Source organism: Piliocolobus tephrosceles, chromosome 1 (assembly GCF_002776525.5).
Source record: "Piliocolobus tephrosceles isolate RC106 chromosome 1, ASM277652v3, whole genome shotgun sequence".
NCBI lineage: Eukaryota > Metazoa > Chordata > Mammalia > Primates > Cercopithecidae > Piliocolobus > Piliocolobus tephrosceles.
Genome location: NC_045434.1, coordinates 60,948,912 through 60,972,811, shown reverse-complemented (window position 1 = coordinate 60,972,811; position 23,900 = coordinate 60,948,912). Strand labels below are relative to the sequence as shown.

Here is a 23,900-nt window from a genome sequence, read left to right as displayed (position 1 = left end):
ATCCCAGCACTTTGGGAGGCTGAGGAGGGTGGATCACCTGAGGTCAGGAGTTCAAGACCAACCTGACCAACATGGAGAAACCCCCATCTCTATTAAAAATACAAAATTAGCTAGGCATGGTGGCACATGCCTTAATCCCAGCTACTCGGGAGGCTGAGGCAGGAGAATCGCTTGAACCCGGGAGGCGGAGGTTGTGGTGAGCAGAGATCGCACCATTGCACTCCAGCAGCCTGGGCAACATGAGTGAAATTCCGTCTCAAAAGAAAAAAAATTGAATAAAATCAACGTGGCTAGTGGTCACTGCATTGGACAGCAGATATAGAACATTTTCATCACTGCAGAAGTTCTGCTAGGCAGAGCTGGATTCTGGACAACAATAAGCATAGGAGCCTCCTAGTCGACAGGTTCCGGGATAGGCCAAAGGGATAACTGGGAAAATAGGAAAGGGCCCATTCTCTGAAGGTGCTTTTCTAGGTGGGGCAATGAGAGATAGTGACTACTGAGATCCCTGAGGCCTCACCACGGCAAATGGGGCTGGCAGCCAACAGAGCCCTGCTCAGGAGGTGGCAGAGAATGACCAAAGGAGTATCTGGCTAGTAGAGGGACTTGCCCCTGAGCCCGCCTGGCCTCTCTTCATGTCTCCTCCCTGCAGCAACTCTGCCCCAGGACACCTTGTCACCCCTTCCCCCTCCTTCTCACCCCCCAGTCATCACCACGTCCTGCTTTGGCCCTGCAGCTGTGCCAGGCCTTTAGCTCTCCTCCCCAGGACACACGCAGGGTCTGTCCACTTCACACCCTGAATGCCCAGCAAAGCACTGGGCTCGGGGACACCCACTTGCCTACTACCTGGCCCCATTCACATGCTCGGGATGGGAGGGAGGCTTTAACTCAGCCTTGCCCCAATTCCTGCCCGGGAAATGCCCAAACACTCCAACGCCCTGGCTGTTCAGTGGCCTGCCAGGGGACAGCGCAGTCTGCTGGACTGGCACACTCTCACCCCAACGCTATCACCCAATGTCCCCTCTCCAAGGATTGTGTTTCTGTCGGGGATGGGAGGTTGCCTGGGTGGCGGGTGGGGACTCTCTGCAGGGAAGGACCTTTGAGATGCAGCAAGGGCCGCCCCTGCAGAGCCATTTCCCCGGGTCCGAGGACTGAGAGACAGGGAGCAGGGGCACAGAGGGGCGAGCCAAGTTGACGTCGTGGGAGCAGCGGATCTCTCTATTCCAGGATGAGGTGGGGGTGCAGGACGAGCCCTCCCCCTCCTCCGCCCCAGGCTACCGGGAGAGAGCTGGAGTCTCGCGGCCTCGAGGCCGGGAAGCCAGCCCCGGCGGGGACCCGAGCGGGGCGGAGCCAGCGGAGGCCCCACCCCCGGCGTCACCGGCCCCCAGGGGGGCGTCGCCCCCATCCAGCGCTCCAGGTAGCGGCGGCCGCAGCTGCCGGCGGTGGCTGGCTGCGCTCCCCAGCGGGCCTCGGGCCGGGGCGGGGGCGGGCCGGGGGCGTTCCCGCGGGCTGCCGCCCGTGATGTCACAATCGCGGCGGGCCGCAGCGCTCCGGGGTCGGCGGTGGGCGGCGGGCCGCGAGCCGGCGATCGAAGCGGGCAGCTCACGCCTGAGTCATGGACTTCCCCTGGCCCCTCCTCTACCACTCCCACTCCCTCGCCGGGCCCCCCCGCCGGGGCTAGCGTCCGCCGCGGCTCCGAGGGGGTGGGGCTGCTGGGAATGGCTGTGCCCCCTTCGGCCCCTCAGCCGCGAGCGTCCTTTCACCTGAGGAGGCACACGCCTTGCCCGCAGTGCTCATGGGGCATGGAGGAGAAGGCGGCGGCCAGCGCCGGCTGCCGGGAGCCGCCGGGCCCCCCGAGGGCCGCCGCCGTCGCGTACTTCGGCATTTCCGTGGACCCGGACGACATCCTTCCCGGGGCCCTGCGCCTCATCCACGAGCTGCGGCCGCATTGGAAACCCGAGCAAGTTCGGACCAAGGTAGCGGAGTGGGCGCGGGGCCGAGGATGGGGTCCTGCCAGGGCTGCCAGGGGGATGCGGGGACCCCGTCCTCGCATCCTTCCGGGTGTTGGTCCCAGGGGTGAGTGGCTGCTGCGCAAGAAAGGTTTGGAACGTGATTGTGTACGGATTTATTTCGTCCCTAAGCAAAACTAGGCTCACACCTCCCTCGGCCCTGCACACGCCCCCCTCCTCCTGGGGCTCTTCGGCAAGCCGGGTGGCCACCTGCCCACTGTCGGCATGCTGGGTGTGCGGGCCGCACCCCCGTCACTGCGTGCTGGTGCCCCTCGCTGCCCAGAAGCGCGTACCCAGCCAGCTCTGAAACCTGAGGAAGCGGGAACTTTTAAGATACCCCCCCACAGCCATACCCCATGCACTGCTGCCCCTTCTCCACCCCACGGTGGGAGCAAATCCTCCAGGCTCTGAGCTACCCCTGTGTTTCCCGGGAGCCACCCTGTGGAATTCCAGCTATCACTCAGCTCCTCCTCATCGCTGCAGGCTCAGGCTCAGCACCCGCACACAGGCCATCTTCCCCAGCCCCAGCTGGACACAGGTCCCGGGATATACCTATGGGCAGAGCCACTCACTGAGCCTTAGGCTAACTCCCCAGCTGACTACCTCCAGCCCCGCTGTGGGCTGCCTGTGGAGGAAGGTGCCGAGTGGGGCGCTTGTAGCTTTTGCTGGAATGGTAGCGGCTCCATGCAGATGGGCATTCTGGGGTGGGGTGGGGGCAAAGTTGTGGGGAGGTTCTAAACCAAGTGTGGAGGCTGACAGAACCCGCCCTGGGGGAGGAGTAGCGTTTTCAAAAGGAAAGGCCCAGTTTGGTATAAGACTGTCAAGGCATCAAGCAGGCCTGAGGTTAATTCCAGCACTGACCTAACGTGCCATCTGCCAGTCCCTCCCCTCTCCTGCCTCAGTTTCCCTACCTAGAATTGGTTCAGATGACCTCTAAGGCCCTCCCAGTTCTGTTACATTGTGCCCTACAAATTCTATGGTTCCTTTCTCCTTATCACCCTGCTGCGCAGAGAACCTTGCTCGCAGCCCAGTTGTCTCCTGTCTCTTCCGGTAAGGACCTCTGGCCACTAAAGTCCTGGGATGGGTGCCAACCTCAGTACCCTCCTTGTACCTCCACCACTGGATGGGGAAAGGGGTAGAGCAGGGCCCACTGCCCGGCACAAGGTGAGAGGCAGCTGGTCAGGACATAGTGTTCTGGGCAACTCCCAGCCCTCCCCTGCCACATTCTGGTCCCTGTGGTTTCTTTCTGTACTGGGATGGAGGGTAAGGAGCAGGAGGGGGCTTCTACCTCCCAAGTAGTGTGGAAATTTCTCCATTGCCAAATCCCATTCAGAGACAGACCCAGGAGTGTGTGGGAGCTGAACCCATGCTACCATTTTTTTTCTTGAACTCATAGAGACTGGAGACCCCCAAGGTTGGGGACAGAGTGGAGCAAGAGTGACTGGGCTAAAGCACGGGGGGCTTGGGGTGGTTGTGCTCAGCATTCAAATGAGCACCTCCTGCTGGAGCTACCAAGTCCAGGGGAGAGACCAGAGAGATCCTGCCCCACCTACCCACCCACGCACTGTCCTGTCCCCATGCTAGCGCTTCACGGATGGCATCACCAACAAGCTGGTGGCCTGCTACGTGGAGGAGGACATGCAGGACTGCGTGCTGGTCCGGGTGTATGGGGAGCGGACGGAGCTGCTGGTGGACCGGGAGAATGAGGTCAGAAACTTCCAGCTGCTGCGAGCACACGGCTGTGCCCCCAGACTCTACTGCACCTTCCAGAATGGGCTGTGCTATGAGTACATGCAGGGTGTGGCCCTGGGGCCTGAGCACATCCGTGAGCCCCGGCTTTTCAGGTGAGGAGGATGCCAGGGCCTCTGTCTCTATTCTTCAGCCCTTGAGCTTGGAAATCCTTGGCATGTGGGATCCATGGTAGAGAGTTGTAAGATCTGTGAGTTCCCTGAAATTGCATGAAAAATGCATGTTTATATGCATCGCTCTGCAGAGAGGGGCTATTGCTTTCTATAGATTTTAAGTGGTGCCTGCTAGAAGGATGAGTTCTGGGGGAGGAAAGGAAGAATTGTGATGAACATGGGAGCAGAGGACCTGGTTCCCTAAGTGCAGCAGAGATCCGCTTCCTGGCACCATGCCTCAAACCTCTGCCCACTCGAAGTCTGACCTGGAAACATCTCAGAGCCTTAGAAACGAAATGTGAGCCAGATCCCCAGGGCACTCAGGGTTTTCTACCTCTGTCTCTGTTTGTCAAGGAAAATGGGCCCTATCCAGGGTACGCATGGTTTTACCTGCCCGGGGAGATGCTATCTCTTCTGCCAGTCTGAGCTCCTTCCGGGTTCCCTGACGAAGTGGGAACCCAGGTTTGGGGAACTGTCAAGGCCTCCTTTCAAAGGCTCACAAGAACCTGTGGCTCCTGGGGAGCCCCTCCCAGTAAATGCTTGGATGTGTAGGGCCCAGGAACTGGACTTTTCCTTCAAACCCTGGGAATGCTGTGGAGACTGGAAAGGGGGAGGACCAAAGAAGGACCCCTAGCATCTCCCTCTCCTCTGTGCCAGAATAAGGATGGCAAGGAGTGCCCTCCTTCCTCACTCCAATGCCCTGAGCCACATGGAGGGCACTGAGGCTTGAGTGAGGCCCGAGGCAGGCTGGGATTTACTCCTGACACTGGGACAGTAGCATGGGGGTCTACCTAGGAGCCTTGGCATCTGCCCAAGCTAATCCAAGGGGAAAGAGGCCTTGCATACTGAGGGGAAACAAGCCCACCTGGGTGTAGAGCAAGAAGCTTCTTTGCTTCCTCACCTGCCACCCACTTAACCCCAAATGCACCTGGCTCTGTTTGTGCATGCCTTCTGCAGGGACTTAGAAGAAGAGGATCTGAGAGCTCTTCCACCTCCATGCTCATAAGTGGCTGGTCAGGCGGGATATTTGGGTTGTATATTGTAGTTGTGTGTGTGTGTGTGTGTGTGTGTGTATGTATGTATGTATGTCTTGAGGGTGTGAGAGGCATACAAACCTATGCAGGGGTGTTTGCAGGCTCCAGCTGAACAGTTCCAATAGGACCCAGACTGGAGATGTGAAGTCAGAGTAGGGTGCAAGGGACCCTGTCCTGACTTCTGCCACTGCACTCCCCCCAGCTCTCCCTCAGTCTGGTGCATATAAGCTCGGATATTAGCAGGTCGTCACCACTCCCAGGATCCCTCCACCTCTGTGTATCCGATGCTGTCACTCATCCTCTCACGCAAACAATTACCATTGTCAAGAAGATTGAAGGTGGATTTAGGTTCCATAAGAAGAACGTGGCACCTGGGGTAGAGCCCAAAATTGGGATAGGTGTAGGAGGTAGGCCCTTCCTTGATGGTTTTCCCAGGATAGACCATCATCCTCTGGGTGAAGGTGAACGTCTGTGGGGGAGGCCTCCAGGAGCCACCCTCTACATGTTCCCTTGAACCCCACCCCCAACCTCGGCCTGCTGAGGCTTTCTGTATGAAAATGCTGAGTGTTGAGGTTACTTTCATTGCTATTCCAGACAACGGACCTATTGATATTCAAGAAAACGCTCTGTTCATGCTCTGTTCCGAATCTTCCTTTGGGAAGGGAAGGCCTGAGTCTCAGGTCTGTTTCCCTGCCTTGCCCAAACCCTGGCGGGTTCCCTTCTGCCCCAGGGCCTCTGGCCTTTGAAAGAAAGCACAGCCTTCCTCTCTCACCCGCGAGGTTGCTGCCACACCCCTTGTCTCCTCCACCCTTTAGGAGGTGGGAGTCTTGGGGGCTTCCAGAGGAACCCCAAAACTGCTCTGTTATCCCAATAGGGTATGGCCTGCCTCTTCCGGGGCCTTGCAAGAGAGAGAATGTCCCTGGAACAGCTTGGTAACAAGGTTTCAAACAGCCAATGCCTTTGTTGTCTTTCCCAGTGATTGTTATTCGAGCAACAGGCAGAGGCTGTATGTTGGAAGGAAGCTGAATGTTGGAGTCTTAGCAGACGGTTGGGGGGTGGGACAGCAGAAGGGAAGACTGGCAGAGGACTGGGAGGGCCCAGCTGGGACACAGGGCCTCGGGCGATGGGGTCTTTATCAAGGCCCTCCTTCTCTGACCCGTCAGTCTTCCACTCACCCCCACCTTCTCCCAGCAACCTTCCCTACCACCCACTCCTCTCCTGAGACCTTGGATAATGTCCACAGGAGAACTTGAAAATAGAACGCTGGCTTGTTTTGCGTCCTTGGCACCCAGCCGCCAGCATCAACTCCCTATAGCAGAGGAAGGGGCTGCCCTGGGCCAGCCTGTTTCCCTCCCCACCTTGGCCAGGCTGATAAGAGGCGGGCATTTCTTCCCTGCCTGGCATCACCACCCCCTGATCTCTTGGTGCAAAGTGACCTATGTTCACATCCCCTGAGAGGATGGATCAGAGTCCGGGGAGAGGAGGGCCCGGCCCGCCCCGCCCCCATCCCCACCCAGGTGCCCATCTGTTCTCAGGAGTTGCTATGGGTACACTGGGGTAGAACGAGGCCACTGACCTGTGACCAACAGCCCTACTGCTCTGCCCTTCTGCTCCCTGAGGCAGCCCCAGCCAGACTAAGGTCTTAATTCATTTTCCTCCCTTCTACTGAGACCTTCCTTCTGCAGGACCTGTGCTCCTAAGGGACTTGCAATCATCCCATCCTTGGCCCTCTGGCTAGTGCCCTGGTGGGCCTGGAGGGCCCCTATCTGGCCAGCAGGGGATGAGTGGGGAAGGCAATGTCCCAGCACTGATGCTCTACTCTTCCTGTTCCCTGCTGTAGGTTAATCGCCTTAGAAATGGCAAAGATTCATACTATCCACGCCAACGGCAGCCTGCCCAAGCCCACCCTCTGGCACAAGATGCACAATTATTTCACGCTTGTGAAGAACGAGATCAACCCCAGGTACAAAGATCTGGGAGGGTCCAAGGCTGCCTTAATATCATCTCCCTTCCCCATCCTTTTGGCTCCAGCCCACCCTGCTAGGAGGTTTAAGGGCTCAGGTCCTGGGGAGGAGGCTGGGGAGTTTCTCCTGCAGTCCCTTCAGTCCTAGTTGCTAAGCCTCTGTCTCCAAGCAGAGTTGGGCCCGCTGACTAAGGAGCTTAGATGAGCAGTTTTATACCCATGTGCTCATTTCTCCTTCACTCTGTGATTGTGGCAGGGACCAGGGTTGGGGACAGCATTTCCCCATTTTACTTAGAGGCTGCTGAAGCTCAGAGACTGAGCTTGGCCCAGTGTTAATGGGGCTTGTGAAAGGCAGGGCTTCTGTTTCCCAGCCCAGGGCTCTTTCCACCTACCCTGCCTTCTGAACCATGAGCAAGGCAGGGCCCTCAGAATGAGGTGGGACTGAGCTTAGCATCAGTCAGAAGAACTCAGTTCATCAGCTGACAAGCCCTTGGAGACATCAAGGTTCCTGCTACTTCCCAAGACCCCTCTTGTCCCCATGTGCCTTAGGGGACCCTGCCCCCACCTTGCTCAGACTGACAGCTTGCTGCTTCCCTCACTGCTCTTCACGGGAAAGGAGGTAGTCCACCCATCCTGACATTGCCCTTCCCCGATAAGACAGAGTTCCCTGAGTTTTCCCTTAAGCACTCTGACCAGCAACCTGAGAGTCCTCCAAGCCTTGAGACACCTGACTCCCCAGCACACCCTAAGTGCCGAGGAAAGGATGGAGGCCTGGAGGAAGGCATGGTGTCTTGACTTCCTTCCTCCAAGAAAAGGCAGTAGTGAGTCTCTGATTCCTTCACGCTCTCTGCTGGGCTTGGCCATCACCCGTCTTCCAAATGTTCATGGGAGTAGGATGCAGAAGAGCTTTGAGGTGAATGGTGTGTCTTCTCTCTTCCAATAATAATTAATTCTATCCCCATTTTGAGTATGTCTCTGTCACACACATGCATGACTTTATCTGCATCATCCCACACCATGCTTATCAAGCACTGCTTTGGGACTATTTGTCCAAGGTGGCCCGGGCCTGCCCTCTCTTTGACCATGTTCAGACCTTGTATGTCAAATATTCTTTCTGGGACAAGGACCTCCTTTTCCCTTAGGGCTAGAACAGTTCATAGAGAACAGGTCTTTCCAACCCTTCAGCCCACAGCTCTTATTTGACAGATGGAAAACCGAGGCCCAGGGAGGGGATGGGACCTGCTCAAGGTCGCTGCTCAGTGGCAGCTTAGCAACTAGAGCCAGGCTTCTGGTGCTCAGACATAATCCTTGATACTGCAGCTTCCTTTGACTGTGCTGTCACTGTGTGACCTTGGGGGTAACCTTATTGGGAGGGAGTAATCCCCGGAGAAGAGCTGGCCCAATCTCTTTGCTCTTGTCACACCTTTGAACCTTGGACAAACCAAGTTGCTTAACTTCTTTGAGCCTCTTTAGGGGATGATCCATGCCCTAAGCTGCCTGAGTGCCCAAAAGCAGAACAATGATGAGCCATCATTTAGACGAGATAAGCACCTGGAGCTCCAGGCATTGCCTAATAACCCTGAATTATTCAATCCTTCATTTCACAGACATTGATTGACTGGAATTTAAAACAATTTAAAAATGAACGTGACACTGGCCCTGCCCTCAAAGGGCTTAAGAGCCATCTAGGTACACAGGACATGCCCATACACAGCTGCAAAGTAAGACAGGGTGTGTAATTTTTGCTGGGTATGCTGGGAGTGGTAGAACCAGGGAAAATTGTCTTGGCAGAGTTGGCATGGCGGAAATGAGCAGGGAGGCTGCTCCAACTGGAGGAGATGGCTGGAGCAGGGTTTGCTCCTGAGGGACGAGTAGATGAGGTTGGCTGGAGCAGATCTTTGGGAGGACCTGGGAAGGGTCTGGGGGCAGGGGTGAACTACAGAGTTGGAGCTAGCTGGTAAGGGGCCTTAAATGTCAGGCTAAGTAACCAAGATTTAATTTAGCAAGTAGTGGGAAGTCATGAAGATGTTTGAGTCAGAGATTCAGGCCAGTAACCTGACCAGGACTGGGCTTTAGGAAGAAAGTCCTCTAACATCATGAGGGACAGATTGGTGGGGGAGGGTGGATTTGAGGTAGGGAGACCAGTTGGGAGTGATGTAATTAAGTGGACAAGATCTAGGACTAGGATTCCCAAACTTTGAGCATAAGATTCCCCTGAAGTGCCCAACTTTGGAGATCGATTGAGAGGTCTTGCATTTGCCCCCTAGGAAACGTTTTTTTGTTTGTTTGTTTTTTGTTTTTTGTTTTTTGTTTTTGCTCTGTCACCCAGGTTGGAGTGCAGTGGCATGATCTCGGCTCACCACAACCTCTGTTTCCCAGGTTCAAGTGATTCTTCTGCCTCAGCCTCCCAAGTGGCTGGGATTACTGGTGCCCGCCATCATGCCCCGCTAATTTTTGTGTTTTTAGTAGAGACAAAGTTTCGCCATGTTGGCCAGGCTGGTCTCGAACTCCTGGCCTCAAGTGATCCACCTGCTACAGCCTCTTAAAGTGCTGGGATTACAGGTGTAAGCCACTGTGCCCGGCCAAGAAGCCACATTTTGATAGGCACCCCAAGTGATTCTGAGGCAAGTGATAGAGGCAAGGGATTGAGGAATATTCCCCTAGGGCAACTTGAGGTGGCAGATGGAGAATAGGATGTGTCAGAGACCTGTGGAAGTAGATTCAGTAGCCTCGGTGTCGGACGCGGATGTGTCCAGAGTGGCTGGGAGAACGTGGGGCGGATAACTGGGTCGGGCATCACGAGGAGATACCGGTGGGTTGGTTGGTGGGAGGGCAAAGGGATAAGCCAGTAAGCTCAAATGCCTAGAAAGAGCCCTGTGGGGAGAAAGTACTGTTGCCTGTCCAGATCTTGACAGCAGAGTAGAGACTGGCCAGGCAGCAGTCCTGATATCAGGATGAACCCCAAGGCTTCCCTGCAGAGACCTCCAGCCCCCTCCTCCCCTTCCTGCTGGCCCTGGGGCAGAGGAGCAGGAGGAGCAGTTTTTCCTGGGCAGTGTTTCTGGGATGCAGTGGTGGTTACTCTTCTGCCAATTACGCCTTGAAAGAGCCCCGTGGTGGCGGGACTGAAGGTAGCGAAGCTGGCGATGTTTCAAGTGCTCAGGGGAGGGAAGCAGAGCAGCGAGGGAGGCCCCGGGGAGATAGAAGGCCAGGATTGTTCCCACAGAAACCATCTGCGTGGCCTTGGGGTGGGCAGGGTGGGGTTCAGACTGAAGTCAGGGACAGAGCAGCAGGCATCTTGGATGTCAGAGCCATGTTTTTCAGGCCAGGACCTGAGCAAACCAAAGGAACCCTCCTAATTCTTCTCTTTTGATGGTCTCAGTCCAAGAAAAAAATATAAAAGGAATCTTAAAAGGTAGCTTCTTAAGGAGAGCCAGGACTGAAACACATCTTACGCAGACCTGTCAGCACAGATAAACTCCAGGAAGCATGGGGAAGGCCTCCCCCATATCACCCCTCCCAGCAGACTCCCTGGACTCAGAGGGGCCTTCGCAGAGCCTCTGAGGGGCACCCAGGCCTTCAGAGAGAGTGCACAGCCCTCACAATTAGGAGACTCCATTCGATTTGGATCCTTGGATGGGCCGAGGACTGCTTTCCTTAGATGAAGAAGTAAAGGATCCAGCAGTGCAAGAGGTATCTGGAGGCTGGGAGAAAGCCTCTTTCCTCCCTTGAGCCTCAGTTTCTCCATAAGGCTGGACTAGATGACCTCAGATCTTCTTGAGCTTTGACCTTCTCAAAACCTGAAAAGGACCCTGTGCTCTCTTCCTTCTCCAGAGGGGCAGAGGAGTGCCTCAGTGGCTGAACACTCTTCCTCATGTTCTGGCCCCTGGGCTGGGTGAGGGAGTGATCGGTCTGTCCTGTGGGAAGGTGAGAGAGGGCCGGTCTCATTCTCATCCTCCTCCATGTGCTCTTGCTACCCTGGACAGAGAAATACAAACTGGTGACACAGGAATGGAGATAAAAGCCCAGCCTCCTCCCCTCTGCCCATTGGTGGTTCTAGGTTTTTAAGGACTGTGGTGTTTGGCCTTTTCAGTGTACACAGACCTGTGTGCCTCCTGGGGACCAAAGTTCAGAGCATGCAAGCACAGTGGACCCTCATCAGACTTCCACATGGCCTCTGATAACTTGACTGATTGGCTGATTTCTTCATTCCTCAACATGTGTTTCTTTCAGCAGAAATGGCTGCTGAGTGCATGGGATGGGGGTGGGGCAGGAGGAGAGGTGGACCCATGCATCTTTGTTCATTGCCCCCAAGTTGCACTTGCATGGTCTGGCAGGGGTCTGGGACAAGGGAACACTTACTCATAACTCAAGGTAGAAGGGACAAGTCACTGGGGAGCCACAAAGCAAGCATGCTCTCATTGAAGGCTTTAATGTTCCTTTGACAGTGTAGGAGTGAGCTAAAGAAGCTCTTGGCTTGCTTTCTCATGTGAGCCGATGGTCTCTTTGTGAAATGAGAGGTTAGACCAGACCGTCTCTCTGGTCCTTTCTACCTGTGACATGGTCAGCTGCTGGGGTGAGAGGGGGGCACACCAGGACGTACCTCTGCCTCCTCAAGAGAGCTCCATTGCGCCAGCTCCCTGCCAGGGCACTACTCTTCCTGCCGGGGAGGATCTTTGTGGGACTCAGCTCGACTTAGGGAGCTGCACTTCCTCCTGGGGAGTTTTCCCAGCATCCTAAGAGCAGGTCTGTTTTGCATCTCTCCCCACTGCTCCTTGTTCTTAGTCTGGAATCCCCGAGTCTGGACACTCATTCTCACCTGCCTTGTCCTTTCCCTGTGTCTCCTTCCTTACCCTCCTGTCCCTTTCACAAAGGAGCAGGGATGCCCTTAGTCAGTGACTTTATGCCCTGCCTCATGCTTTTATGCCCATGTCTTTATCAGCTTCCTAGTGTAACCAGAGGAGTCAGAAGGACAGGACGCCTCAGTGCCATTTTACAGATGACAAAAGTGAGGGTCTAAGAGATTGGCCTTTTTTCCAAGGTTCCCCCTGCAGTAAGACAGAGGGAGTGATGAGGCTCAAACTCAGGGCTCTTGAGGCCAAGCGCCTGCTTGTCTATCAGCCCTGCCTTCACTGGCTACCTTTTTTTTGCAACTGCCCAGCCTTTCTGCAGATGTCCCTAAGGTAGAGGTGTTAGAACGGGAGCTGGCCTGGCTGAAGGAGCATCTGTCCCAGCTGGAGTCCCCTGTGGTGTTTTGTCACAATGATCTACTCTGCAAGAATATCATCTATGACAGCATCAAAGGTATGGCTTTTCTGGCCCCGGGGCAGTAGCAGGGCTTTGGTTGGTTAGCTGGCTTCACAGATCTGTTCCTCTGCCTGGCAGTTGGACAAGCAAAAGGAGACCTGGATTTAGGTCTTAAGTTAATTTGTAGGAGGGAAGGGGGAAAGGAAATAAAAAATTCCTGCTTTGAAAAGTCTGCGCCAAGGGCCGGGCACAGTGGCTCATGCCTATAATCCTAGCACTTTGAGAGGCCAAGGCATGTGGATTGCTTAAGCCCAGGAATTCAAGACCAGCCCAGGCAGTGTGGTGAGACCCTGTCTCTACAAAAAAAAAAAAAAAAAAATACACAAAACTTTTCCTGGTATGGTGGTACATGCCTATAGTCCTAGCTCCTTGGGAGGCTGAGGCAGGAGGATCACTTGAGCCTGGGAGGTGGAGGTTGCCATGAGCCATGATGGAGCCACTACACTCCAGCCTGGGCAACAGAGCAAGACCCTATTAAAAAAAAAAAAAAAAGTCTGGCCAGGCGCGGTGGCTCATGCCTATAATCCCAGCTCTTTGGGAGGTCGAGGTGGGTGGATCACAAGGTCAGGAGTTCAAAACCAGCCTGGCCAACATGGTGAAACCCCCCCACCCCGTCTCTACTAAAAATATAAAAATTAGCCGGGCATGGTGGCACACGCCTGTAATCCCAGTTACTCAGGAGGCTGAGGCAGGAGAATCGCTTGAACCAGGGAGGCAGAGGTTGCAGTGAGCTGAGATCAAGCCACTGTACTCTAGCCTGTGCGAAAGAGCGAGACTCTGTCTCAAAACAAAAAGACAAAAACAAACAAAAAAAATCTGTGCCAAGAAAGAGAGAGAGAACGAACACCTCCCGGTTTTGCTGATGAGAGCATCACCCCAGCGGGTATTAATACTTAGCTTTATTCCTGATCCTTAGCCATGCTGAGGACAGCTGTCTTTAGATGAGGAGAGCCTAAAGATCCAGCTGTGTGAGAGGGACACTGGGAACTAGGAAGGGCAGATGGATGGATGGAAAGAAGTAGCTTAGAAGACTGCTGCAGTGATGGGGTTGGGCAGGGTTGCTGCAGAGGCTGGCATCACTCAGTGGGTGCATCCCAGAGGTCTGCAGAAGCTTGACCAGGCTCTGTTGCCAGATCTCCTGGGCCAACTCTCATCGACTCTCCTCTACTTCATAGGTCACGTGCGGTTCATTGATTATGAATATGCTGGCTACAACTACCAAGCTTTTGACATTGGCAACCATTTCAACGAGTTTGCAGGTGAGAGGGGCATTACTACAGTCATGTGCTTTGTAGTGGTGTTTCAGTCAGTGATGGACTGTGGTCCTATGAGATTACTGTATATTTACAGTAATAGATACCATTTTTTTTTTTTTGTTTTGAGACAGAGTCTCGCTCTGTCACCCAGGCTGGAGGCTGGAGTGCAGTGGTGCGATCTCGGCTCACTGCAAGCTCTGCCCCCCGGGTTCACGCCATTCTCCTGCCTCAGCCTCCCATGTAGCTGGGACTAGAGGCACCCACATAGGTACCATATTTTTACTGTACCTTTTCTATGTTTGGATATGTTTAGATACATAAATACTTAGCATTGTGTTACAGTTACCTACAGTATTCAGTACAGTAACATGCTGTACAGGTTTGTAGCCCAGGAGCAATAACATGCAGCCTAGGTGTGTAGTAGGCTGTCCCATCTAGGTTTGTGTAAGTACACGCTGATGATCACACAAAATCACCCAATGGTGCATTTCTCAGAAGGTATCCCTGTCATTAGGCAATACAGGACTAGATTTGACCAATGTTCAAAGCACCCTCTTTAGGGTGGGGACCAGGGCCAGGGTATGGGGAGGGTGGAGGCTAGATAGCTCTTGTCCTCCAGAGTATCACAGCTTGAGGGGTTAAGGCACAGCCTGCTCTTAGAGAGTTCCAAGTTTCACTGGGGGAAGCAGGACTCACATACACAGAGCAGACCTCTCCTAGCCCATATGGCACTTCGGTACAAATTAGGAAAATGACCTCCGTAGGATCCTGAAGATACTCAGCTTGGTACATAAATTAGAAAAAGACCCCTTCCTCCAAGTCGACACAGCTTAGATGACTGCTGCAGCTTGGCCAGCACAGCACAGGATGACTTCAGCCTCTACTCCTTTGTCCAAGCTCCTTTATGCCCAGTACAGCCGGTGCAATTGTACATGGGGGCCTTATATGCAGACAAGGAGCAGAACAAGCTACAAGTAGCTGTTTGCCTGGTGGCTTGATGAGAATCATCTAAGTAGAATCTAAGTATGTGCTATGTAATTTGGCTCCCTAAGTTCAGTTTCTGGCTTTGCTGCTTATTGGCTGTGTGACCCTTGGGCAGTTTATTTACCCTCTCTGTGCCCCTATAAAATGGAGATGATGACAGTACCCACCTCATAGTGTTGATATGAGACACACACACACACATATGTATGACACATACTAAGCATTGTATTGGTGTTTGCTGCTGTGATTAGACTGGGAAGCTTTCCGGAAGTGGGGATGGGAGAGGCAGGATAGGGGGGTGATTCCTAGGGGTAAGCAGGTGTTCTATAAAGGCATAGTATACACAATGGAACCATCTGTGTAGAGGAAGCAGGGCAGGTTTTTCCAGCTTGAGGGTTAATTAGATGGGACCGAGGAGGCAACTCACATGGGACAGAGCTGGACACTGGGGCTGGAGAGCTGTCCCCAGACTAGCACGGTGAGGTGTTCCCATGATGGGGCAAGGCCCTGTGGCTCAGGATACGGGAGGCATGCCCAGGCGAACTGGAGAGCCACTCTCCAGCCCCATCAGGCCAATTGTGTTCCTTCTGGAACCCCAGGTGATCAATCTGTCGAGCAATGATTGTACCTGAGAGTACACCTGGGAACCCCCGTAGTGATGGAGCCTCAGCTGGGCAGAGCAGCTGAGCCTCGGGGTGTGGCATGGAGCAGAGGCTGGCACTGGCAGGGCCCTGGGTCTGGGAATTCTTGGCTGCCAGGCTCACTGGCCTTTCCACAAGGGATAATTCTTAAGCATTTTAAGTCCTCCTCGCCCACGGCACAGAGCAAAGTCCAACTGGAATTTCTCCAAAGGGGTAGATTGCAGCCTGCTCCCAAGTTGAGAATGGAGGAGGAAGAACCTAGCCTGGGGGAAGGGAGAGAGCTGGGGAGATCCCGACCTGGGGAGAGGGGCCTCATGGGTGCGCAGGAGTGAGGAAGACACAGTTCTGGTCATTGGGAGATCAGAGTTCCAGCCCTGACTCTGCCTCTAACCACTATGTGACCTTGGGTGCATTTCTTCTCCTCTCTGGGCCTCCGTTTCTACATTTGTTCCAGGAGATTCTTTTCTAGCCACACTCCTGGAGCCTCAGGAGACTGCATATGTTTCTCCATGGATATAAAGAAAGCTTGAGAAGGACAAGAAGAAGAGGAAGGAGGGAACCCTGGAGAAGGTGGCCCAGTCCTGGTCCTCCTGTCTTAAACCACTTCTTTGTGTACCAGCTTTGAAGCTGTGGTTTCTCCCACCATGCCCGGGATGAGCTGGTGGTACTGGGCTGGCAGCTGGAGGGCTATGGCGGGGCTGGAAGGAACCAGAGCCATCCGATCCATGGGTTCCCAGCCTGGCTACACATCAGAGCCATCTAGGGAACTGGACTGGGGTGGGGGTGCTCTCCAGGTGATGTTTTTAAATAGCCTCTTAACACCAGGAAGCCATGTTTGATATCCCTACATGAAGTCCCTTCATTTGATAAATGAAGAAATTTCGGCCAGTGATAGGAAAGGGTTCCCCTAAGGCTAACAAGGTTAGCATAAGACCTAGGGCTAGTAATGCTGATCCAGTGCTTTTAACTGAGGGCCTCCTGCACATTGGTCATTTTTGTGCAGGGGTTGGGAGAGACAGTGGTGCTGTCTTGAGGGGTTCCCGTCACTCCCAGGACTGTGTCTTGCCCCTTAACCTGTCTGCCTCTCTCTCTCTGCTTTTCTCAATCCCACAGAAGCAGTGCTCCTAGCTGGGATGGGGTAGACCCCACACTAGCTAAGTTTCATACTCAAAGAAGCTGCCTTCTCAGGGCCGCCTCTTTAGGCACAGCCCCACAGGTCAAAGGAGATGGGAGTTTGAGGGGAGAAGGGAACACCTACTGAGCTTGAGGAGACCCTAGGTGGGCTCATCTCCAAGCAACTTGTGTCTGGCCTGCCTCCCCATCAGGCGTGAATGAGGTGGATTACTGCCTGTACCCGGCGCGGGAGACCCAGCTGCAGTGGCTGCACTACTACCTGCAGGCACAAAAGGGGATGGCCGTGACCCCCAGGGAGGTGGAACGGCTCTACGTGCAAGTCAACAAGTTTGCCCTGGTGAGTGCCTCGTGACTAGGGCTGGCACAGGAAAGGAGTCAGCAGGAGGGACTGGTGACCCAACTAGCCTCCTACCCAGAGCCCAGGGTCAGGTGAGAGCCTGGGGACACCCATCCCCAGCTCCTGACCCCACCCTAGAGGTGAAGCCTGGTAAGAGCTGTCTTAGGCAGCCCTCAATACTTGATGCCCTGTTCCCTGCTCCCCAAGCCCCACCAAGTCTAGGCTCTCTCCTTTCTAGAGAAATACTTCCAAGAAATATCCTAGCTTCCTATATTAGCAATTCCCTTGTTTGAATAAGTAGTTCTTTCTACTGTCTAACCTCAGCCCTTCATGTTGCAGTTAAATTCATCCATATATATACTCTTTTTTTTTTTGAGGCAGAGTCTCACTCTTGTTGACCAGGCTGGAGAGCAATGGCGCTATCTCGGCTCACTGCAACCTCTGCCTCTCAGGTTCAAGCCATTCTCCTGCCCTCAGCCTCCCAAGTAACTGGGATTACAGGCATGTACCACCACACCCAGCTAGTTTTTTTGTATTTTTAGTAGAGACAGGGTTTCACAATGTTGGCCAGGCTGGTCTTGAACTCCTGACCTCAGGTGATTAGCCCACCTCCACCTCCCAAAGTGTTGGGATTATAGGAGTGAACCACTGCGCCCGGCATACATACATACATATATATAATATATAATATATATATACACATATATATACATATATTTGAGATAGGGTCCCACTCTGTCATCCAGGCTGGAGCACAGTGACACAATCGTAGCTCACTGCTGCCTTAAACTCCCAGGCTCAAGCGATCCTCCCACCTCAGCCTCCTGAGTAGCTAGGATTACAGGTGTGTGCCACCACGCCTGGCTAATTTCTTTGAACTTATTGTAGAGATAGGGTATTGCTATGTTGCCCAGGCTGGTCTCTAATTCCTGGCCTCAAATGATCCTCCCACCTCAGCCTCCTGAGTAGCTAAGGTTATAGGCGTGAGCTACCATAACCTTTAGAGAAGATACAGAATGTCAAGCTCTAATCCTTCTTTGTAACTACCTCCACTGACTCAGAACTCTAAGCAAACTTTTCCTGACAGGCTCTTCCTATTCAAATGACTGTGCTGTCAGTTCTCAATTTTGAATGCCCCTTATCCAAGGTGCCTGGTTCATGCCAAGTCTCCACTGGTGTGTGCCCAGGGATTCCTAACTAGTCTCATTAATGTCAGCTGTGCATAAGAAGACAAGGCAGCTGCCTTAAATTTCACAGTACAGAAGAGAGCTAAATACAATCTTTACTTTTCTGTAATTTCAGAATCCCTATTCTGTTTTCCTCACTGAGTTTACATTAGGTTCTTCCTCCTCAGTCTTTAGACTTTAAGACCTTAAGAACAAGCCTTCCTCTTGCTAAGTTTTTTAGTGATCATTCATACGTGCTAGCTTATCTATGCCCCTTTTACAGAATGGAAAGGAAATAAAGTGGAGGGAGGTACTTTGTAGCCAACCCCTGAGTGAGGAAGACTCTGGGATGGGGTGGGAATGGGATGGGAGAGCCACAAGGGTTGGGGGACGCACATGGGAAAGCGATGGCATCACTAGTGTTTGTTCAGGGGTAGACAGGAACCACAGCTCCCTGGCTTTATTTTGTTTTAGATTCAGAGGTACACATGCAGGTTTGCTATATAGGTAACCTGCCTGTCACCGGGGTTTGGTGTACAGATTGTTTCATCACCCAGGTAATAAGCATAGTGTGACAGGTAGTTTTTCGATCCTCACCCTCCTCCCACCCAATCCCTGGCTTCTTGAGCCTGAGGTGACCTGGGCCTGGTGGGTACCTCTAGCCACAAGGAAAGCACAGTCTGATGCTTAGCAAATGCCCAGACTTGGGGGATTCTTGTTTCCATATCTAGGTTCATTTTCCAACCCAACCAGCCTCCCAGTGGAAGAGAGGAAAAGGAGTGGAGGAGGTTAGTGTAGGGATCTTCCAGCAGACATGTGGCCAGGGCACTGCTGCCCATCACTCTTCCTTCCCTGCACCTTCCTGAAGGGCACCAGCCCCCACTAGCCATTAGGCCTAAGCTCTGGCTTAGGGGTTCATCTTGGCCTGGATACCTTGGCCTTGAAGACTCCAAGAGATCTCCCTGGGTAGGGAAGAGACCAGAGGTGGAGTGTGGGTCCTGCTTAGGTTGTGGGAACCCCCCAGAATTCCTCACTACTGACTACCTGCCTTAGGGTTGGTAAACATTCGGGCCTTGGTAGAACTGGCTCTGCCCTCCTTTCTCTAGAAGGAGTGGAGGCTCCCAATGCTGTGCAGTGACTTGGCCTCCAGAATTTCCCCAGCTTGTGCTAGGGAGACCCCACCACATCTCTTCCAGGGTCCTAGCTGTGTGTCTTCCACAATGACTGCATCCCTCCAGCACTGTAGAGTCGGAAACAGGCATGGGGAGATTGCCAGGCTGACCCTCTCTGGTCTGTTTCCAGGCGTCTCACTTCTTCTGGGCTCTCTGGGCCCTCATCCAGAACCAGTACTCCACCATCCACTTTGATTTCCTCAGGTGAGTGCGGAGGTGATGGGGGGGACGTGGAGAAAAGGGAGAGCCTTGGTTGAGCCCAGGGTGTGGGCAAAGGACAGCCCAGGCAGAATGCCCAGAGTCCGCTCCCTTGCTCTGCTGACTCGCCCCTGTTCTAGCTCATCTCCAGTGGGGCCGCTATCCCCAGGGGATGCCAGGAAAGTGCCACTCTGAAAAGAGAAGTGTCACATCCTCCCTGTTCCTCGCAGGAGGTCTGGTCTGCTAGTCCCCACCAAATCCTACTGCCTACTCCACTCCCTGCCCCGCTGTCAGCGCACCTATCCACAGAGCCTGGTGGTGGATGCAATCGTTGAAAATCAGTCTGAACAATCGCAGTTCCTACCTCGTTTGAACAGCAGAGAGGACAGAGGTCCAGAGCGCAGAAGTGACTTGCTGAAGCCATGCAGTGGTTAAGTGTTTGCCATGCTGCCTTCTGGTTGGGCGACAGACCCAGCTACTCCTTCAGTGGCTCCTGGTGATATATAGGGACCGTAGCTAGCTGCTGCTTGTGTATTGATGATTCAGGGAGTCCCTGTCCTATGAGGTTTCTATGTCCCTAAGGGCCAGGAATCATTTCTCCATTCTGGTCCAGGGCCTTGCCCTTCTCCTTCTCACCCACCTTCAGCCGAAAGGGAATCACTAGCCTGGTTTCAAAGTGTTCACAACTATTAGAGAAATGCAAATGAAAAGCATGGTGAGATGTCGCCTCACACCCATTAGGATGGCTGCTATTAAAAAACAGAAAATAATAATTGTTGGTAAGGATGTGCAGGAATTGAAACCTTTCTGCACCATTGGTGGAAATGTAAAATGGTGAGCTACTATGGAAAACAGTAGGGTGGTTCCTCAAAAAATAAAAATATAACAACCGTATGATCCAGCAATCTCATTTCTGGGTGGGTAGCCAAAATAATTGAAAGCAAACTCTCAGAGAAATATTTATATACCTGTGTTCACAGCAACATTATTCTTGGCACAGTAGCCAAGAGATGGAAGCAACCCGGATGTCTGCCAACAGATGAATGAATGAATAAAATACGATCTATACATACAATAGAATATCACTCAGCCGTAAAAACGAAGGAAATCCTGTTACTTGCTACAACATGGATGAATCTTGAGGACATTATGCTAAATAAGCCAGTCATGAAAAGACAAATATGGTTCTATAAGAGATAACTGAAATAGTCAAATCCATAGAAACCAGAATTGTTGCCAGGGGGTGGGGAGAGGGAGCAATGGGGAGTATTGCTTAATAGGTCTGGTTTGGGTTGTCCAAAAGGAAAAAGTTGTAGATACTCATTTGCACAGCAATATGTATATAATAACTGAAAAACCAAAACTTCAAACAAGCATGTTTGTGGAAGGGTTTCTCTAGTCTGATCTAAAAAGAAAAAAAAAAAAAATGTAGTTGCAATAAGAAAAAAAAAAAAAAAAGGCTGGGTGCAGTGGCTCATGCCTGTATTCCCAGTACTTTGGGAGGCCATGGCGGGCGGATTGCTTGAGCTCAGGAGTTCGAGATTAGCCTGGGCAACATGGTGAAACCCCATCTCTACAAAAAATACAAAAATTAGCCACATGTGGTGGCGTGCACCTGTAATCCCAGTTATTCTGGAGGCTAAGTGGAAGGATCATCAGAGCCCGGGAGGCAGAGGTTGCAGTGAGCCAAGATCGTGCCATTGCACTCCAGCCTGGGTGACAGAGCCAGACCCTGTCTCAAAATAAATAAATATTAAAAATTTTAAAAAGAAGCAAAAGAAATAATAATACTAATCAGTCTGGGTTGGGGTTGATCTGCTCAGACTTAGATAGGCCTAGAGCCACTGAGAAACTTTCCTTATGATGTGAGCACCCCCAGCAAGGCCCACCTGGCTTTCTTCCTCACACCCAGCTTCCTTCTGTCTTCCCCTAGGTACGCAGTGATCCGATTCAACCAGTACTTCAAGGTGAAGCCTCAAGTGTCAGCCTTGGAGATGCCAAAGTGACCAGCCACCCCATCCCTCCCCTACCCATCTGTCTGGCCAGACCTGTTCTCCAGAGCTCAATTCTGCACTCTGGGGTCCACACCCTTGGACACGGTGGGAGAGGGGACAGGTGGGTGTCCAGGGAGAAGGCTCTGTCCCTGCCACCAGCCCCCAGTGGTTGCCACTGAAGACCTCATTCTCCTGTCTGGAGGGGGCTGATAGGACCCTTCTGGGGGTCCCCTTCACCCCACCAGGCTTGGGAGGAAGTGCCTGCAGCCAGGTCCTGGACCATAACCACCCCTGGGAAACACATCATTCCCAGCCTCAGGCCCTGCTGGAATTGGGGCTGCCTTATATGTGTGTTTACCCCTTCCTGGCCTGGGGAAGGAGGCGGGGAGGGCTCCTTTCTACCTCCAGTGCCCTGAGCCTCCAGTCCGTCTCCCCCTGCATGCCCCACGTGGGAGGTGCTGAGCTCCAAACCAGCATCACACCAACTCTGACACATGGATGTACATACTTTGGTGACGGGTGGGGGCCAAGAATTGAGCATGACATCTTCCCCAGCAACCATCTCATCTGAGACCCCTCACCTTCTCCAAACCAGATCCAATCAAACCTCACCCCGAGGAAACATGCTCCCCAACGTGCTCTCCTGTGCTTCTGTTTTGTCCCCCTGCTGAGGGGACAGGAGAGGGAGTGGTGAGGCCCTGGACTTCCAGAGTCTGGCTCTGCTTCGTGCTGTGGCTTGGTCAGAGGGGACGTGGCCAAGGGTGAGGTGGCCAAAACCAGAACCAGCAGTCTCCTGCCTTGTTCCCTCCCTGGCCCTCAGGCCCTCCTTCCAGGGATGTCTCTCCAGCTCTACTTTATGTCCTGAAGCTGACCCAAGGTCTTCCTATCTGGGAATGCCTAGTGGGAGCCAAGAGGATGGGGTGGGGGCCAAGGCCCCCCAGGGTCCAGCGTGGGAGAGCCTGGGCAGAATCCCATCAGAAAGGTGCTGACTCAGCTGGTTGCCCGGACACTCAACAGCCTCCACCTCCTTTCTGCCCTCACAGCTCGTGGGGCCTTCCTGGCTCTGGCCCAGAAAGTGATTCATTGGTAAATTATCATGGTTTTCTGCATTAAAATGCTCATTTCCGGACTGCTGTGTCTGAGTGACAATGGTGAGGAACTGACCCCGGCGTGGGGGCTGAGGGGTGCTGTAACCCCTCCTGATGTCCACCTGGACTTCATGCTGAAGTCAAGGTAGCCACCTGCACACATCCTCCTGTGCACCTAGCTCTGAAGGCTCTGGGCAGGGACCCTATTTCTCTCACTCAGCTTCTCTGCCTTTGACTCTCTTGGTAGAACTTACCAGTCAAACCTGGTAAAGCGCTGCTTAGAGGGAACTAGGCTGTGGATTACGAGGACTTTGGCTGACTCAGGAGATGAACCAGTGACATCCTAAATAGAAGTGCTCAGGACATCTTTCTCAGTCATCTCTGGCTCCCAGCTGTCGGTGGGGTGGGGAAGGGGCTGCTCTGCCTGAGAACAGGCAGGAGTGATTTCTGGAACCAATCCGTCACTTTCTCAGAAGGCCAGAGGGAAGGAAGAGCAAAACTCAAAGATGAGAAGGAGGCACCTCTCTTAGCAGCCCAGTCACTCCGGCTGTGCTTCCCAGGCTGTGCACCAGGTAGCAGCTGCTCCAGGACTGCCCCCTGCCAGTAAGTGCCCAGTGCCCTTAGGGGCAGCAGAGGCAACAGCAGCAGCAGCCTGCCAGGTGGACTCTGGTTGTTTGGCTTTTGCCTGCAAAAAGCACCCTGGTGCCATGGCAACCACTGGAGCTGGCACCTTCAAGGTCATGGTGATCTAGCATAGCCAGGCCTTCTATGGGCAGCAGCCTTGGGGGTTACCAGTGGGGGGACATGGGCGAAAGAGGTGCCCAGACATAGGGATGATGCCAGGGCTGGTCAAGTAGGGGCCCCCTGGGGGTCACCCGTGGGGTCAGGTGGTCACAGCCACGTCCTGTCTGGACTAAACAGCAGTGTCCCCGCTACTGGTTCCTCTCCGAGCCACCTCTGGAATTGAGGGCAGAATTAACACTGTGAAGCCAGCTTTGTTTCCAGCCTCCTGGGCCTTGATGCTGTTGAGCTGGAGACAAGTGTTGCAGTGGTAAGTAGGGAATGGCTGGGACAGACCCCCCCCAGGTATTATCCTGTGCCCCTAAGGCCCTGGCCACCTTCTGCATGGGAAGGAATTAACAGCAGCCATCATCCCACTGCTGCCTCTAAGAAAGTATTCTCATTCCCCCAGTCCTCCAGTGGAGTGAGCTGGTGTGGTGGCAGGGAACAAAATCCTGTCCCCCAAAGACTGGGAGTTCCTCCTTCGCTCCTTTCACTGCCACCCCAGGCTAACCAGCACTCCTGCCCTCCTGGCTGAACTCCGGGTCTGGGAGCCTCCCAAGTGTGATCTGGGCTCCACCCCCTCGGGCCCCTTCTAAGACTCTTAGCAAAGAGCTCTAGTTAAAGGACACCCGGGAATATCCATTTTCCCAACGGGCTCTGCCTCACGGTCTCTGCCGGAGATGCATGGAAGGGACGAACTTGTGGCCCAGCTTTCCTGGTAATGACCACGCCACTCTGCTCCTGGCCTCTGCAACCACCTGGCCCCATCCTGCCTCTCATGGGACAGGGGGTGGGGCTCCATGGCCCCCTACTGTGTCTCAGCAGATGGAATAAGGCAGGCAAGACAAGAGCACTTGGAGAATGGAAGAGGAACTCAGGACCGACAGGTGGGAATGAGCCAGGTTAGGAGAGTCTTGAGACTGGCAGGACCTGGTT

General features: G+C 53.6%; 1 protein-coding gene across 1 annotated transcript; it reads left to right on the top strand.

Annotated features, from left to right (window-relative positions):
- The first annotated feature begins 1,532 nt into the window (after positions 1-1,532).
- On the top strand, positions 1,533-22,222 carry ETNK2 (ethanolamine kinase 2). The gene is made up of 8 exons (XM_023186972.2): positions 1,533-1,976; positions 3,594-3,853; positions 6,785-6,907; positions 12,066-12,208; positions 13,387-13,470; positions 16,418-16,563; positions 19,032-19,105; positions 21,033-22,222. Exons 1-8 carry the CDS (start codon positions 1,719-1,721, stop codon positions 21,103-21,105), a joined length of 1,161 nt encoding a protein of 386 aa, XP_023042740.1. The 5' UTR covers positions 1,533-1,718; the 3' UTR covers positions 21,106-22,222.
- The last annotated feature ends 1,678 nt before the right edge of the window (positions 22,223-23,900 follow it).